General features: G+C 38.7%; 1 protein-coding gene across 1 annotated transcript in view; it reads right to left on the bottom strand.

The window, feature by feature from the left end:
- PIK3C2G (phosphatidylinositol-4-phosphate 3-kinase catalytic subunit type 2 gamma) overlaps nt 1-19,267 on the bottom strand; it is a 206,949-nt gene that overhangs the window by 46,548 nt on the left and 141,134 nt on the right. Inside the window, exons 26-27 of the mRNA XM_075051333.1 lie at nt 10,404-10,560; nt 5,828-5,937 (exon numbers count right to left, since the gene is read on the bottom strand). Of these exons, the coding sequence (XP_074907434.1) occupies nt 5,828-5,937; nt 10,404-10,560 (267 nt within the window). The remainder of the gene's footprint in view (nt 1-5,827; nt 5,938-10,403; nt 10,561-19,267) is intronic.

Raw genomic sequence — 19,267 nt, 5'->3', positions numbered from 1 at the left:
TCTGGTAGCCCAAGCTGCTTAGAGAATTAGTGCCTAATGGTCTATGGATAGAAAAACTGAAGTAACCTATATGAAGGGCATCAAAAGCACAGGATAATCAGAAGAAAACAGGAAACTGTCATTAACTAGAGTAACATTAATTGTGAATCACAACATTGCTAACACACAGTTTTCAGGCAGAAAAATGTGGTTTTTTCCACATGACAATATCCATTTACCACACAGATTGGTGTCTGACCTACTTCTCAGAAAAGTGAATTAAGCATCCGGGATTATTTAAAAGTAATGACTTTCTGCTTTCCACCTGCTGAACTGGCTTTGAATTTCAGATTTGGCTCACAGTCTTTCTACAGAACTGTCAAATTATGGTATCAGGTAAAACATGCACAGACTGGTTGGCTGCTTGTGTAAACAGAGATGGATGAAAAGATTAGCTAATGTCTTCAAGTGTGACTAGTGATAGTTGGTGCCTTGATTTTTAGGAAGTAGACATTTCTTATGGGACAGGTATTCTGAGGGCTGGTGCTTAGATCTTTTTGGACACACCAGCCTTTCTCCACAGCCTTTTAAGAGCACATACACTCATTATTACTGACTAGTTATCCAGATCTTAGTCTTGGTATATATAACAACAAATATTCACCTCAAACTTCAGAATAATTTTATCATTCTTGATGCCATTCTGCTTCTCATTTCCATATAGGCCTGGAAATAACTTACAGCATAATGAGCAAAATTTATTTTCATGGGATTCTCAGATGTTAACGAACATGGTGCTTCATTTATATCCAAATTTTCCATCCATGAATTTATCAGGCTCTATTTTAAAACAAGTTGGGTAGTATGCCCCCAGCAGCTCTTAACAGACTTTTCCAGAATATTACTGCTTTCAGAGACATACCTTTTCTAATTTTTAGCAGCATTTATTCATGGACAGTTGATATTTTTTTTGAGTACAGCAGTAATAACCGTTCAGTTTAATACCTATATATGTGGTAGTATACAGGTAATCATATTCTTTTTTCCCCTGATTTTGCTAGGCTTTAAAATACACGTTTACTTTCAGTCTAATTCTGATCCCACAGGCTGAACACATCAGGTACTCTCCTGAAGTGCATCTTCCAGCCTAGTTTCCCTACCAGTCCTCCTATGTGCCTCTCCCAGGACAGAGGACATTCCTCTCCCCTGAGCTGGTGGCATGTGGGGTTTGTACAACAGTATGAATGCCTCAGACAACATAAATTCAAGGAGGAAATCCACCTTCTGTTCCTTTGAAACACATATACCAGGATCTTTACAAAATGCTTGTATGCCACTGAAAGAAACTTTAGTACTGTGGTTTTGTCTATGCCTTTTCAGAAGTCACCAGCTTTCACTGGTGTTTCAGCTGTTTGGGATATTTCTTGCTGGAATCTCTGCAGCCACCTGAGAAAGAGGGATTGGCTGATTGTTTGAGATTAGGAGTTACTGTGAACTGTCCAGTTTTGCAACTGCTGGCATTTGTGATTTGGAGTGAATATGCTTGATGTGGGCAACGACAGGTACCTAACAAATTATTCTGTTAAATAAATAAGTAAAGGCAGCAGCTGACCCAAGCAGCACCCCCCTCAATCAGGCTGCTGAAGATATGCAATGGCACTTCGCTGGTACTTGTCAGATCCACTGTGCATCTCTTATTCATGGGTTTCTATGAGTGGGTTAGATTGCATACTGCAATCAATTGAAATCAACTCCATTCATGGCATTAGGCTAACTTTAATCCTTTAACAATAATTTAAAATACACATTCCTTTACAGGCACATTAAAAATGTCAGGCAGCATGCCACACCGTGCTGACATTTGAAGACATCTGCAGAAAACCAAAGAGGAAATTTATATCCAGAGTTAAGACGGGGTTCCAGTTTCTGGTAAAACTGTGTTGTCAGGGGAAGAGGAAAGGAGGGAGGGGAAAGGATCAAATTGAGTTTCAAGGATCAAACTGAGTTCAGGGCAGATGCTGGAGAGACAACGATGTTTCATTTGGCACTAGGTGCACAGAACTGACAAGCAAACACAGAAACTCTTGTTTAACTCTCAATTGCTGCCTTGTTTATCCACGATCTGAGGGTGCGACCTTCCAGAAGGCTGTAAGCTGTGAGGCTTTACACTGAGGCTCATCAGCTCATAACAGTGAACTGACCCAATGTGAGAAGAATATAGTACACAAATGAGACCACTGATTGTTGAACATGTCTTAAATCAAGAATTAGAGCAAAGGAATTTGGTAAAAGGCAGAATGCTTTACGGTCCTGAAAGGGGTCAGTATGTTACAGTCCAAACTCCAGTAGCATTATTCTGTTGGCTAAAAAGGTGATGGCAAAGAACAAATTAACATTGTTTTGCCAGGAATATTTGTGACATCGTTCATCATTTCATGTTGTTTTTAAACAACAGTAGAGTCAATGACAGTATTATTGCTCAAACCAAACCCAGACAATTGCTAAAAGCAACCTATTTCTACAGAAATACAGAGAAATACTGTTCTCCTATTTCCACTAGCAGAAGATTGGGGTTTTCAGCAGATACATTATATGATTGAATCTGAAAGATTACAATAACTACCTTGTACTTACAACAAGAAATAACTTTCGGTTGGCAGTGTTTAACATTCCAATGACCACACTCCTTGTCTAGAAAAGAACTTTTTAAAAACAATAAAGTGTTTTTGGAAGTAATTATGAAGAAAAAGAGAGCTACAAATTGTGAAGGATTTCAGAGCTACTGGAAGTTATGCTAACAATCAGAACTTTCAATTTCCTTGGCTTTCTAAGGACAGCTTGAAAAAATGATACAGGAGTAAGCTGCAGAGTGACCATGAGAAGTGTGTAACTGGATTTCTTTCTCACCCAGACATTTTGTATAACAAGGAGGTAGGGAAGAATTTTCTGAAGGACAGGAATAAAGATGACGTAGGTAATGGAAAGCTCACAAAAATCTCAGTTTATTAACATTCCTGGGGGCAGGTAGGAAAATGCTTACACAGAGAGGTATATTCTGCATGGATCTGGCTATTATACCATCCCAAAGTCTTTATTTTGAAAAGTGCCTGGATACACTTTTCAGAAGTTAAAATACTGCTAGACACAAAGCCTGATGTTCTACCCTTATTTAAACATGTAGAAATGTTAGTTAATACACGTGTTGAATTAACACAAATTATGTTCAAACATGAATAGAAATTAGAATAAAGCAAAAAAAACCCCAAACCTCCAGGAGAAATGAGATCCCTGGAAATTCATGAGCTAATGGCAAGAGACTTTCTTCTCGCAAATGAGCATATATAATACAAACATACCCTAAGAGTATTAAAGAACAAAATACGCACCCTAGAAATATCTGACTTTTCTATGTGATGCAATGATCTCTATGGACAATAACAAACCTATACTTTAGCATTTTGAAGGAAATTGGAACAATAGCTCCAGAGTTCACTAAAAACGTTTTAGCAGAAAATACAGTTTCAAATAAGAACAGAGCCTGCAGCACTGTACAGATGGGCACCATGATGCCAAGCAGGACTTGAGTGGCATTTCCACTCTGAAGGCCTTAATTACCTTAACACTAACCCTAACAAGAAATCTAATGGGAAGAAGGATATGGTGGCCTCTGAGTCCTACCTATAGTCTCTCTGGGCTGAACAGGATTTCCTAACCCTAATATGAACATCTACCCAGCAACAAAGCACACCAACTCTGCTTACTTCTAAACCAGTGTTGAGCCACATCTTCCTAGTGTCAGCTGTTCCACATGCTTTGGCTGAGAAAGACTGCAGGTGAATTCCCACTCTGAAGTCCCTCACTTCCTTCACCATAACCCTCAAAACACCACAACCACCTTGCCCAACTCCAAGAAAAAGCATGGAGCTACAGCTCTGTCCTGAACCCAGCCTTCATCCTTTGTCTTCCAGCTGAGCAAGACTGCAGTGATATTAACCCTAACCATAACCTTAGTCCTACCCAGCTGAAAAGCATACTGATCCTTTCCACCCCCAGAAGAGTGCTGGGCACGAGCTCTGAACTTTGCGTGACACTAATGCAGTTTTCACTTGGAAGACTCACATTTCCCTGTTTGTTATGTATAACTTAGCCTTTTTTCACTAGTTAAATGAATTGGGTTTTTTAACCCACAAAAGACAGACACCACCACCCAAACTCTTTGACAGAATCAAGACTTTTACAATTTAATTAGAAACTACATGTTTCCTATTTGAAGTGGAAATATAAGTCTGTAATTTAGGAATATGTAAAATTTTAAAGGAAAGGATAAGGTAGGAGTTGATGGTAAATGTGAAGCAGTAATTAAATTTTAAAATAAAACAATCTTGCTAAAGGGCAAGAGTGAAAGCATATGAAAAAACAAGTGTTAAAAGAGAAGGAACTCAGTGCTCTGCTGTGTATAAAGTAATGGAACAATAGTTTTGTTTGAGAAGTTCCCCTCTTTCTTTTCAAAGAAGGCTCTTCCTTAAACTCTCTAGGTCTCTGTTCCAGCCTTCTCCAAACCTGCTGCCTCCCTTTCCAATTCTAATACATGAAAAGGAGACATATGAACAACATAATTCAGATTGCTCGAAATCTTCATATGGGCCTCTGTAATAGCAATGAGACTGGCTCAGCTGCTCCAGTTCAAGCTTTCACCTCATTTATTCATTGCAATATGCCCTCTGGCTGTATGGAAGGGTAGGGGGATTGCTCTTGCCTCAAGGCAGTTTGCACCATGCAGAGAGCTGTGCTGCCTTATGGGAGTGTCCTTTAGGGCTCTGAATTTGAAAGGAGCCCTTCACTCAGAGTCCAGTGCTCTGAACAGGATACGTGCCCTGCACTTGCACCAGAGGAGGAGGAGGTCAGAAGAGTCTGGCTTGCTTTGCATGTGTACATGGTGTCCAGGGTGCGTGAATTCATAGACTCCTTGGGAAATGATGGTGCTGCACAGGACAGGCTCTGAAAAGGGAGATTTTTTCTCATACTGTGCCTAGAATGGGAAAGTAAGTTTCCAAATCCAGAGAGTCTCCACTGGTTTCATCTAGAGCATCATCACATCAACTGCTGGAGTTACATGTAATGCAGAGGCCTGACCTGAAAGATCAGGACTGAGGCCTTCAAACTGATTTTATACACATCAGCTGTAGCTCCTCATCAATAATCCCGAGTTATTATCACAGGGTTTCATTACCCTAACACAAATCAAGCTTTAAACATACCTGTATTCACACATAATGCTTTTCTGTGACAGATCTGTTAAGTGCTTAAAAGGAAGTATCAGTACCATTTTGTAGATGGAAAAACTATGGCTAACAGAGGGAAAGTAACTTGCCTGAGACAACACAGAAAGTCAAAAGGAGAACAGAAAAGGGACTAAAATGCAGGAATTCCAGGTCCTCACTCAGTCCCTTAACAAGTTGAACCTTTTTTATGCAGTCCAAATCCTGTTGCATGTAGCTGTTTCATTTAAAAGCAGAGAGGAAAGCTGACTAGATGTAAGCCAGGATGGTTTCACCATGAAAACCAAAGAAATCTCTAGGCACTGAATAAGTGACTTGTTACAAGTGTACCACAAATACACTGTTTCTTCTAGAAATTTGAGGAGATTGGTTATAACACGCATAAGGAATGAAAATTTTAAAAGTAAACACATGAAGACCAGTTATCCTTTTGTGTAATTTCACTGATTACAACCTCTTAGCATAAAAGAAAAACTGCCCTTTTTTTGTTTGTTTGTTTGTTTTTTTGCTTGACAGCTTTGCTTCATGCCTGAAGGAGATAAATTTTCTGGATTATATTCTGGTTTTACCTTGTAAAGTAGCTTGTAGCCTGTAGGTCTGAGTCCTGAGGACGGAGGTTATCATACACATACTTCAGATCCTGAATGCTGTTTAGCTCGGGCAATCCTGCATGCAGCATCTTAAAGTAAAGACATATAATTAGTCCACTGTTCTATTGAAAAGAAATTTAAATTAAATGGGGCTAACTGAGAATAGAAAGGTTTTACTCCAAAAGGTCTTCTTGTAAAACACAAAGGTCTGCTGATCTGAAAAGTGGTTCTGATGCTAGAGCAATGCCTGGAATACTAAAGTGAATATATTGCATTGTAAACCTGCACACTGAGGTACCGGAAAGAGGCATGGGTCAAAATCACCAATCCATTTTAGTTATTTTTTTTCTCATCGGATATCATAATCTCAATAAGTGCATTCCTAAGATTCCTTCATAGCCTTCTAATGGTGATAAAGGGAAGGCAACCGAATTCAGCCACCTGAACCACGTTTCTGTTATGCTCACAGTATTATCTTGGTCCTAATCCAATTTAGCGCAACATCACCTTCTCATTTGTAACTACTGATTTCACCATTACTGCTCTGGACTCCTCCTGCAAAGGGATCATAGATTCACTCCCTTTACAGTCAATGGAGGAGAAAAGTTTCTTTAGATGCCAAATCACAGCAGGAGCCCTGACTTAGGCACTGAAAACTGCCCTTTGAAGGGGGAATCATTCTCCATCAAAGAGGGATGGAGCTGTTCTAGTTACTTGGCCAAGTTAGGTTCAAGAGACAAATAATGCAAACATTCCCCTTGCAGAGTAACAACATGAGTAGGGTAGACAACTGAGTGCATACAATTGCCCATACAGCTCTCTCCAGGCATTTTAAAATGTCAACAGCAAAAATAATTTTTACTCACTTCAAAACCTACTGATTTTTCTCAGCAACCACAGTAGAGCTGGAAGTGATGCTTTGTGTGTAATGGAGAAAAAAAATCAGTCCTTCACATTGCTCAGAAGGAAATGTATCTGAATTTGCAGTCACTGCTGTGCATTTTCTTTACTCCTTCAAACCTTCTTAATATTTTTAATTCAAATTTCAATATTTTGTATATTTTTTTTGTTTGGCATTATGAGGAAAGCCTTGCTTCACATCAGACCCAATCTATACTACCACTGGACAGTTAGATTTCTGGCTAGCAAGGAGCAGAGAGGGAGAAAGCTCAATGAGATGAATGTAAGTGAGTTGAAAGCACGGACAATAACAACATTCAGCACTTAAGGACACACAGTGCTATTTATCTGTATGCCTTCAACCCATTTATAAAAGATGATAACAGCTCCTGTCTCCTTTAAAGAAAAAAAAAAAAAAGTGTTGTTGCATAGGCAGATTAATCTTCTTGCCCTGCATTAGAAAAGGGAACAATATCAGAGATGAACATAATCTTAATAATCTGTAGTGCAACTGAAAAACACGATTTTTTTAGGTTCTCTGCATTGTAGAAGGTGGAAAACCATTTGCTGAAGCAAAACAAAAGACTTTAGCTGGGCAGTACCTACACAGTGCTTTGCTGGCTGCAAGGGGGTCCTAGAGGCTTATTATACTGCTTCATCCCTTTTGCTCCATATAGCATATCTTTTGTGTTTCCAGTCCCCTGATCAAGGATGCTTCTGAGTACTGTGGCTAGTGATACTAGATGCTAATTAGACAAGACATGGAACAACTGTTTGGAAAACAACTACAGGTTGCCTAGGGCAACTCAAATATCTCTAGATGCCTAAGTTTAAGTGCCTGCATTGCTCTCCTCGTTTGGCCACACATATGTCTTGACCTACCACACTTGGTTATCCCAGGCCTTCTGACGCACTGAGTGGAGCTGCCTACACTCTCCTTGGGTCTGGATTCAGAGCTGGTGTGTGATGCTCAGCCCACCATCCCATGAAAAATGAATAGTCCTGGCATGTACTTTCCATCCATTAGACCTCCCAGATGGGGATGTTTCCTGATCCTCTTTTCCCAGATGGTGTTTCTGAGTTTAGAAGGGTGAAATGACTTGTATGAGGACACAGGATTCTTGAGTCTTAGATCTGCTCTGTCTAGGTACTGTCTCCTGTTTTATACTATTAGGTTGACCTGTTTCTTGTCACAACAGAGGCAAGTGGACCAATTACTTGCTGTCTAGTGTCACCTCTAAGCCCCTTTTAATAATTTTCTACCTGAAAAATTTTTATAACAATAATGGATTTTGCATTTCTTTAAACTATTCAAAAGGTGTTTGTGTCCTGCAATCACCCTCTTTATAATACTTCACATCAAATCTTTAATGAGAGCAAAGCTGATGAACTACAGGCATTTACGCAGCTGAACTCTGCCAGCATACTCTTGGGTCTCCCACAGATGTTTCTGCTTTTGAAGGTGATGGAAACTTCATGGATTATTTCTTACTCTCAGTAGCAAATGTCAGTACAGCTCTAGAAACTGCTGCTCACCACCAAGGAAAAGCATTAATTCCCAAACTGGGCCAAACCCCCTAAATTGTTCATAATCATGGTTTGCTAGAAACCACTAAGAGTTACTGACCATCCAGGGCACAGTTTACTGCTCCTGTGAAGTGCTGTACTTTTTGGAAATAGCCTTATTGTTTAGATTATTTTAACCATGTTTTATAAATAGCATCTCAGGAAACAGAATGTGAGAGGGGAAGGAAAGATTAATAATGCAGATTTCCAGACAGTGAGAGAAATCTTAGACTGTCATTGATACAAATAAGCAGTGGTTAGATTATCTTGCCCCTCCATGTTAACATCTGATATTCTGCATGGAAATGAATTCAAAGTGGAACAACTTCACAGCCTATTCACTTTTCTAGAAGTGACCCATGCACCTAAAACATTTTGATACTTACAGTTTCTGACCAACACTCCATTTCAAGTGCAGACCCAGATTCACCTTTTCAAACATCACTGGCAAAAACAAGGCGTTTCTCTTGTTTGTTTAATTTCCTTTGATATGAAGTGCTCATTGATAGGGTGTGAGTACGCTGTCAGTTATTTTTCCATTATGAAATGCAACACAATTGACAATTGACTGAACTGCAGCCCACTGACAAATACTAAAACATATCTGTATGCTGACTTTTAGCTCAGCACTATTACGTCTCCTTAAAGATCAGCAGAAACAAAAGACACAGCATGTCCTGAATATAGACAAACCAGAACTATACCAGGCAGAGATAGCTAGTTATTTCAGGGCTCCTGCCGGGAACATTTTCTCTTTGTTATCCCAGAGTAATCTAAAATCATTATCTCTGCTGCTTGCAGAAAAAGGGACTGCACTGGGGACAAGGAGGTGGGCAGAAGATGTAGCTATATTTGCAGCATGCAGTTTTAGGCAACCTGTTCAGAAATGCAGGGATTACTGCTGTGGATCAGAGAGCAAGGGTGCTCCTGAGTTTTCCAGAGGCTCTTTAACTTAGACAGTATCTCCTACAACAGCACTCTGCACTGCTTTCAGTGCGAAATTATGCTTTCTGATGGGAACTCGGTTTTGCTGCACCTTTGTGACTACTTAGAAGCAGGGTTAAGAGATCTGGGGAAATCCTTCCTGCTCTATATTGGGAAATCACTCACTGTACCACTGCGTGTGAATCCATCTACAAGACAGAAGAAATAAGATGAGCAAGTTCTTACCATTTCTTCCCTCCCCACTGCAGAAGTTGGAGACAATAAAGTCGTGTTTACAGAGCAACTTCTTGGCTGTACCCCAACCCCAGCAGGGGTTTTGTTTATAAGGTTGTGTAGATTTTTTCCATGCACAGACCAGTCACCTAGGTTTTGCACGGGGCCCTGGACATAAGTTTTGGATTAATATCTTAGCCAAGCAACTTAGCAAATATTAGTTAATTTAATATTCTCATTCTACCCATGAAGGGAAAAATCATTAACCTTTCACACACAAGTAAATAGAGGCATAAAGCAGTTATGGAATCTGCCCGGCATGTGAATCGGTAGGAATACTTAAGGGATAAAAACTCCCAGAGGTCTTAAAATCCTATACAAAAGGATTTTTAAACCTGTCAATATGGGTAAGTGCTCTTTCTTTTCTGTGTTTGCCATCCTAAGAAGGGAGCATGGAAATGTGCAAAAAAACATTCTAATGCCACCTTTGTTAGCTGTAGTGCTGCTAGGTACTGTCATATCACCCAGTCTGTGAAATATTTAGTTTACTTTGTCTTGCTATAACCATGAACAGAATTGGTGAGCGGTTTCTTGAAGACCTAGAAAAAGGGCTCAGTGAAATTACTGAAGGCGAAACTTGTACCCAGACCTTTTGGAGTTTTCTGCTATTTTGTAAAAAAAGAATGCATTAAAAAAAAAAAAAAAAAGAAAAAGAAAAAGAAAAAAACCCAGGCAGCTTAGCTTTTCTTTTCTCAGAAATTAGTACTGAAATTGGATAGGTTTTTTGCCCAGAAGTGCCATCACTAACATTTCCAGCAGAGCAGCTGATACCTCTTCAAATCACAGTGCTACTGGAGGCAGCAGAGAAATGGTAAAAGGGAAGAGGACACCAGAGGAAACTGATTTTTGGTGTCATTCTCAAGCTTCTTACCATCTCCAGCAGGTTCAAGAGTAACTGGCTATGTCTTCTGACTATGTTATAAGCTCGACAACAAAGCTCCACAAACTCTTGAAAACGCTGTGGGTTTTTTCCACCTTCTGTGATGAAATACTCCATCTCTGATGTGAAGATGAAGGGAGCTCGGTCCCTTGAAAAGAGAACAATTACATGAGAAATTTCACCGAAAATAGCAAATCATGCAAGACAGTTAATATTTGTAACTCATTATTCACATTTGTTTTTCCACTATTAACTTCCTCATTATTTCATCTCTCCCTTCCTCAATGTGGACAGCTTGATCGCTCTGCCTGGTGTCACTGACTAATTGGGGCAGAGACAGGTTTCACAGCAAGAGCTTCCTAGTGAGAAATCTAAAAACTGAACAGGTTTGGAGCTTACACGTTTACTTCTGGCGCTTCATTGCTTTTCTTTCTAAACTCTCATTGCTTTAATTTCTTGACTCCAGCCTGAAAGTGAAGCTGGAAACAAGTCCTCTCCTGGTATTGAAATATTTAAAAGTTGTTCTCAAAGAGGATGGGATACAAATATCAACTCCCTGCTAGGCAAGAAGGGAATTTAAGAAAAAAACCCTACAACTCCACAATCTAACAACAAAAAAATACAACATGTGATGCTATCATTAAACATACACCGTTCTGAAGGAATGTTTCTGACTCAGATTACAACAGAATAAACCTAAATACATTGTTTTGTTTTCTGTACAGTTACTCTGTATTCTATTACCCTAAAGTAAATGAGGTGCAGAATCTGACAGCATGTCTTGCCTTTTTTTCTTATCTCTGGCATAGTTTGTGGCTATGGCATGCTCTTGCAGAAGAAAACAGATTAGCCAGGCTTCTGCTAATAATCCTATCATTCAATAGTTTCAGAAAGGCCTGATATACTGCATCCTCACACAGACAAAAGTACTGCAGTGATTTACTCATCACAACTGTGTACACAGAGGCATGTAAACAGATTAGAGGGCTATATTCCAAGGAAATAGGTGCTGTGTGTTAACCCTTAATTCAAAGTGAACTCGAATAAACTAAATATTCTTCGGAAGCTTGAATGCAGAAATGAATTTGACGATCTCTGTTTCTTGCTAAAACCTGAAAAGTGGGCTGAGTCCAAACCCACTCTGCTTGCTGATTCATTCATAAATGAGACAGAGAAGTTTTCATAGGATTTGTCCTCATTTTCCCATAAAAATGCCTGCCTTGTATTATTGCAGAAGGAAAGTCAAGTTGCTGTGAGATTCTAGGCTGCTGCTGGAAGTCTTAGTCACAAGAAACGTTCAGGTGGCCTTCACATTCTTATGTTTGGAAATTCTTCCTGGTTTACATTGAAGCTAACTTTGAAACCAGACCTCCCATGAGTGTCGTTCACCTCAAAGCAGCCCAGGCCGTTAAAGTATTTGGGTTTTTTTAATATATTATTCAATTTCGGGTAGGTAGTACTAGGAATGATGAAGGTCCACAATAGTAATTCTTTCTTTCCACATTTTTCTGTATTATGCAAGATGTGAACTCATAGTGTGACAGATATTTTGCAGTATGATTGTTACATAGTTACTATGTAGTTTTGTGCTTTAACTCTTGGAGAATTACAAACTTGTGTCTATTACTGACTTCAGAGAGCAAGATTTTCCCAGAACATTCTTTCTTTCTTTCATTCATTCATCTTTTAGCTTATCTTTTGTTTTAGCAGTGGTATTTAAAATAGACATTAAGTATTAAATAAATTGAAACAATTAGAGTCATGGAAGTTAATTTGTTGAAGCCAATAAGAAAGAGAGATAGAGCCAGAAAATTAGTAATGCTGACATTTGGACTTCTGTCCACAGATAAGTGAAATCTAAATCCTGATTTGAAAGCATTTTAGCATCTTGAGAATGTCTAAAAACCAAATCTGTTTCTCATCTGCATTTATGTTTTTGGGCTAAAATATTCCAAGTCAAAACTACTGCTGTAAAGGTCCCATATTATGTATTTTGTTCAAAATTCATATTTAATTTCTGATGTCCAACGGCATCAAGGGACACAATTACACTGTAAAAACATAGCCCTTTCTAAGCTAGTCCAAATCTCCCACATTAAGCTACTTGAGCTGAAAACAGACACTGCAATCAGAAATTACTTTACTGGAAAAAATATGTGTTTAACATTGTTGGGTTGGGCTGTGGGCCATCTTCCACACAAAGCAATGACTGCAACGTTACTCAATTCTCTTACTGTTGTTGCAAAACAATCCATTTGAACATATAACTGATATTTTAGTATTTATATTATTTATAGATTAAATTTATTTGTAAGAAGATTTTAAGCAGTTTTACAAGGTTCTTAAATTTCTCAGTATCATTTAAGACTGTCTTCTAAGGTGGTAGGCCTGTCCTCCCTTGTTAACCTGCAAAATACGATGCAGCAATTTGCTTTCCCTGGTTTTGCTCAAGATCTTGTGATATCAGAGCTTCTCCTGCAAAGTAAGCCCTGCAACCAGTCAGATGCTGAAGCTCCATTCCTGCACGTGTCCAAGTAAGCTGGCTGCTCATAAAAGGAACATTTTGCAATTGAAATTAAAAACCCACATAAAACCAACTTAGTATAGGAGACTAGACCCACTAGAAGGAACAACACAGTCATTTCTCACGCCAATAATAAAAAGCAAAGTTTCAGTGGGAGGAGATGCTTACTCACTGAAGAGTACATAAAGGATTCTGAAAAACCAATTGACAGGGATGAATGTCTTTGTATGGATGCAAAATGTTCCTTGTTGCTTTCGCAAACTCCTTGGGAATATAAAAACATAGAAGGGGATAGTCTAAAAATTACTCCAGCAAAATTACAAACAGCCAAGTCAAGTCACCATCCATCATACATGGGAAAATTTTCATCAGAAAAAAACAGAGGCTGTTTTAGCCTACACAAGAAAAAAAGCAATGCATGCCCTGGTGTTGCATGAGCATTCTAATTTATCACACACACGCAAACAAACCTCACACCGGTGCACAGCCTGTCTTTCTGTATTTAAACCAGTACATCTCCAATATCTTTAGACTTCTTTGTGGCACGTAGCTAAGATCATATTACACGATGGCATTTATTCAGAAGGTATGCAATGCATCCAAAGGCCTGGTAATAATAACAACTACAAAGGACATCACTCATTTGGACATAAATCTATTACATTGCTTGCTTACATGAAGTTATCTAAAAGATGTAAACGTGAAACACTTCTTACCCCAGAACATACCCTCAAGATCGCAGCTCAGCCCTATAATACTTTACATCCGTAGGATGTTCAAAGACCAATGACTGTGTTACAGCCAATGGGACAAAAGCCCCTTGGCCTAAAATCTGTATCTATTACAGCTTGCTGCCTCCATCAATTAATGAAATGACTAGCGTCAGTTTAACAAAACTAGTATGATGAAGTATTTTCAAGTAAAAGCCTTTTACCATATCTCTTCAGGATCATAGAATCATTTGGGTTGGAAAAGACCTTTAAGATCAGTGAGTCCAACCATCAGCCATGCCCACTAAATCATGTCCTGAAGTGCCTTGTCTACGCGCTTTTTGAATACCTCCAGGGATGGTAAAGACCAGAAGTTTTTTTTTCTTTATGGTGTGCTAAGGAAATAAAGCATTGAAGCATTCTTGAATGGCCTCTACTGCATAATGGTAATGTTGGGTACCATCATTTCTAGAAAAAAAAAAGCCTTATTGACAGAACTGGTGTGGCTTGAGGTAGACCAAAGATGTACAACCAACAAGCCTCACAAAATCATTAAAGCTACCTTACTACAGCTCGCTCACTGTTTTTGTTTTTTTGTTTTGTTTTTTTTTTCCTTTCCCCTCCCCCCCCCCCCAAAGCCCTAGGTGAGATTAATGAGCCCTTTGGTTTTATAATAAAAATCAGTCAAAAAAGCAATACCCCTGTTTACGACAGAGTCTGTTTGCAGTCCTGGACCCTAAAGACTTATACTTTACTATGGCTGTGACAAAGAGTTTACTCAAGTCATTCAGTGAGAAGCAAGGCTAGTTTTATGGTGTTTTTATTCTTTTTTTCTTGGGTACTGCTTTTAGAGATTTAAGATTTTCATGGGAATCTGTTTTGCAGTTCCTCTGGAGATTAAGAATGTTTGGATGATATGTCATGAGAGGGAGGAAAGAAAGGAAACCTCAGGCAACTGAAAAGAACATTATGCAAAAACAAACTTGGTCTGGGGTGATGGGAACATTTACTGGGACTTCACTGTAGGCTAGAAGTATGCTGCATTCCTAGAAGACCAGTAAGATCATCAGGATTTCTTATGAAACACTAGATGTAAAGTGATTAACAAAGCTTGTAAGGTCAACAGTGGTTTTGGTTTTAGTTTTTCCTACCATGAATCTCACGGTACAGAACAGTTAAGAATGATACACTGACTTCCTTTTATCTTAAGTAGAAAAAGCATACGAGATAATCATCAACAAATGACCTTTGCTCTGATCCTATCTAAACTTCCTAATAGTGTAGTTACAGAAAAGTTCAAGTCACACACAGTAATACAATGAGATCAAACCAGCTGTAGTCCAAGTTGTCATATGGACATAGGAGACAATGCGTGGGAAACCATACAGAACTGTTTGCAATTTAATAATCAGCTGCTCAGCAGCATATACTCCCATAAATTCCTTGTCTGCTTTAAAACCATTTTGGCTGAGTCAAGAGTGACTGATAGCATTCAGCATGACTATGTGGAATTTTGAAGTATCCAGTAAAATAGGAAAGGCCAAAAAGGGACTGTTTGAATGCTGGCATCCTTTGCTCTGCAGTAAAAGCCAAAAGCTTGTTGAAGAACACCCTCACACAAAATAAATGAACTTGAGTGCTTATTTCTCTAAGCCAAGTGAAAATATCTAATCACAGTAATCATATATATTTGTAGACACAGAAAAAAACATGAGCAAGTGTATTCCTTTCATATATTAAAGAATGAAACAGTGAACAACTGCACAATACAATTCTTCTCAAGCAAGCATATAAAGAGTCATAAAAAATATATGCCTGCAAAGGGGACCAGAAGAGATACTCCATCTTTCTGCTTACCAGGACAAGATCAACCATAAACATGCTTCTGAGATGCTTCTTTAGCCTATTCTCAAAGATCTTTAGTGATAGAGTTCTTCTCCAACCTCCCTAGCAAATTTCTCTTTCTCTATCTCCCCTCACAGAGTTTTTTTTCCTTAATGCCTAATCTAACCTTGCTGTGCTTTCATCCTATTAATTCTTGTTCTTTCTTAAGGGAACATGAAGATCCAGTCTTCTTTACAGCAGCCTCTAATGTATTTGCAGACTGTTATTATGTCTTTCCTCAATCTTCTGTAGACAATTGTTTCAACCTTTTCTCATAAGTCTTGTTTTCCAGATGTCTGATAATTTTAATTGCTTTTCTCTGGACTCGTAATTTCTGTGGACTCCTTATCCAATCTTTCTAAAAGTAAAATGTTGAAAATATTCCAGCTGATGTTTTACCAGTGTCATGTGAAGCAAAATGATTACTTCACATTTCATGCTTTCAAATTCAATATTCTATCAACTCACATTCAACTTGTCTGCGGTATAACTCTGAGATCCCTTTCTGAAAAACTACCTGTCACTGCTAATCCCACCTTTCACCACAGTCAAAAGCTCTTACAATAGGCCTCTACTAAAAAATGAACAAACATTCTCTGTCTCATCATATTGGTTACTAATGAAAATATTGAAAGATGTCAGTCCCATCACAAACCTTATGGTATGCCATTTGGCATATCCTTCCATCCTGATACTGAAACATAGCTAGATACTTTCCATTAATGGTTGTTAAAGCAGTTCTGCACTGTAATGGTTTTATCTATGCAGTGCTTTCTTAATTTATGATAATGTTATTTGTGAAAGTTACAGGAGCTCTACTAAGGCTCCATTAACTTACATCAAGTTATAGGATATCTATTCTTTCTCCTCTGTCTCACAAAATGATCTTTTCCTGGAAAAAATAACCACTCAAGAAAGGTGAATGCTCCAGGAGAAGTCTACAGTGCTTATTATTTTTCTGATCACTGTTACAGGAGATGATAGTCTCTTCAGCAAGCATAGCATCTAAATGATGTAAATATATTGTAAGTGACCTCATAAAAGAGCAGTAGTTCTGAGCTTTGTATAAAATATGAATACTTCACTTGCTGGACTTGATGGCAGTTTCCCATTGACTTCAATGACAGTTGCTACCACTTGCATTTTCACTGGCTTGTATTGCAAATCTATGTTCAGATTTGTTTAGAAAACTTTTCTGTTTACTATTTCTTTTAGTGAAGAAATCTTGCTAACAGTTCCACAGATACATGTCTGCTCCTGCAAAGCATAAACAGCCTCTTGCTAAGACTTTATTCCTCAAATCACCCAGACCTGATGTATACCCATCCACATCTAAATAAAATGACAGTCTAAATTTCAACTGCCAAATAGTAATTACAATGCTATAAAAAGGAATAGAAGAGATAAGTGAATTAGCAAATTTGAAACACCTTTCCAAAACCACAGAATTTATTTCTCCTGAGGGATTTACTCTCAATTGTATTTTTAATAGCTTTTATTTCCAGTAACAGACAGACGGAGAGTCACTTGCCCAAACAGGGAACTCGTGACTAAGCTTCAAGGCAAAAAGGGCATATATAGGAAGTGGAAGTAAGGACTGCCTACAGAGGAGAAATATACAAACTCTGCCTGGGCATGCAGAAATAGTGTTAGGGAAGCCAAAGCTCAACTAGAGTTAAAACTGGTGGTGCACATGAAGCGCAACAAGAAGTTCTACTGAGACATCGTTAGGAAAAGGATGAACAAAGAAAATGTGGACCTGCTGCCAATTAGTGATTTAGTGACATGGGAGCACAGACAAGGCGGAGGTACTCATTGCCGCCTTTGTCTCAGTCGTCACTGACAAGACTCCCAGGTGGTGAGCAGTGAGCTAGGCAGGAGCCAGTGGTGGGCCAAATATGAGCCCTGGGAGCAATGAAGGCCAACAGCATCCTGGGCTGAATTCATAGGAGAGCACCCAGTAGATACCCTTTACTTCGCACTTGTTACTCCACACCCTGCCAAAACAAGAAAGATGCTGCTAAACTGGAGTAGGTTCAGCAGAAGGCCACCAAGATGTTTGAGGGCTAGAGCACTTGACTGTGGGGAGAGGCTGAGGTAGGTGGGCTCGTTTACCTAGAACATGAGAAGGTTTTCAGGACACCAAACAGCAATCTTCTAGTATCTGTAGGAGGTTATGAAACAGATGGGTCCAGGCAAAAATAAGGGAGAAAATTGGAACAACTAAGGTTCTGACTGGCCATAAGAAAAAAAAACCTTCACTATGAGGATAATTAAATATTGAAACAAGTTGCCTGGAGAGATTGTCCTGGGAGGTTTTTAAGATTCAACTGGACATAGCCCTGGGTAAACTGGTCTGAATTTAGTGTTAACCTTATCCCCTTAATACTTACACAGAAAGATTCCTGAATGCCCTGAGCATCCTTGGCTCAGGTAAGCTACATGGTCTGGACATTCAAAACATGCATCTAATATTTTTGACCTACATTCTTCAACCAAATGACCAGGAGTCAAGTCTATACCAGATAACATGTTTTTAACTCTTTATTCTGCCAGTTCTGCTGCTGTTTGAGATATCTACTGCATAAAAAATTTTCTAACTACAAATTTGAATTCTCATTTCTGATTACAGTTTTACCCATATTATATTTATATTAACATCTATCTTTAGAGGCAGAAACATCAAACTAGAAAGAATCTCCTGAACTCCTTAGGTAACTGAGGACAGTGCTTAAACCACTATGGTCTTATTTATTCATTAAGTTAGTTCTTTTTATGTGTATATCAACTTTGCTATTAGCATTATTTTTCACTATCAGAGCATTAATGTTAGCTCTCCAGTAAAATCACTGTGTTGCACATACTCGCTATTTTGATCAGTAGTAAAAGAAATATTTCACACACTAGACAGGCCTGTTCTGAAAGATTTATCTGTTTCTGTCAGTAATTGAATTAGTTACATTGAGATTTAATCATTCTTAATGGATATGGTAGAAAACAAGCTATAAAGCTTGCTTAAGCCAAGGGCTCTGATTCATCATTCTGTTAACATATAGTTTCCCCACGTAAACTGAGCCATAGTAACTATTTATTTGTGTCCCTTTGCCTGTGCAAAGTGTGAGGGAATGTGACTTAACTAAAATCCCTTTCATTGTGGGCCAACTGAAGTTAGTGAGTTTTTAAATCATGGAGATATGATCACACCTGGTCCCACAGGATTACTATGCTAAGTGACAGTATAGCTAACACAATGTTTACAGCTGAGGTTAGACATGGTTACAGTTCTTAGTGTAGACCTAGTATTTGCAGCGTTTATTGCCACAGGGACTGATCTGGAACCTTACCTTGTAACAAGGATGTTGGTAAGACTCCTAACAGGAAAGCAGAAACTAGTTTGAGGCATGTCTTGCTGGTTTTCACTTGGGCTGCATTGCCCCAGTCTCTGCTGCGATCACTAATTATTCTGCAGTCTGACCACTGAAATTATTCACTTATGTCCCAGAATTTCAACCATTTTGTACAGTCAGCTGATTGTATATTTTGGAAGAATCCAAAAAAGATCCTCTCTGAAAGAAGATGTACTCTGCTTTAATAGCATACATGTCTTCAATAGTTTCAAACATTGTCCTGTTGCAACCATGTGCATCTTATATTGACTGGTTAAAAAGCACTACTGTGTCCAGCTCAGGCACCTTCTGACCTGAGTTAGGATACTCTCTTCAGACAGACACATAAAG

This window comes from Buteo buteo, chromosome 19 (genome assembly GCF_964188355.1).
Source record: "Buteo buteo chromosome 19, bButBut1.hap1.1, whole genome shotgun sequence".
NCBI classification, from domain to species: domain Eukaryota; kingdom Metazoa; phylum Chordata; class Aves; order Accipitriformes; family Accipitridae; genus Buteo; species Buteo buteo.
The sequence above is the reverse complement of the archived record's forward strand: the minus strand, read 5'-3'. Positions and strand labels throughout refer to the sequence as shown.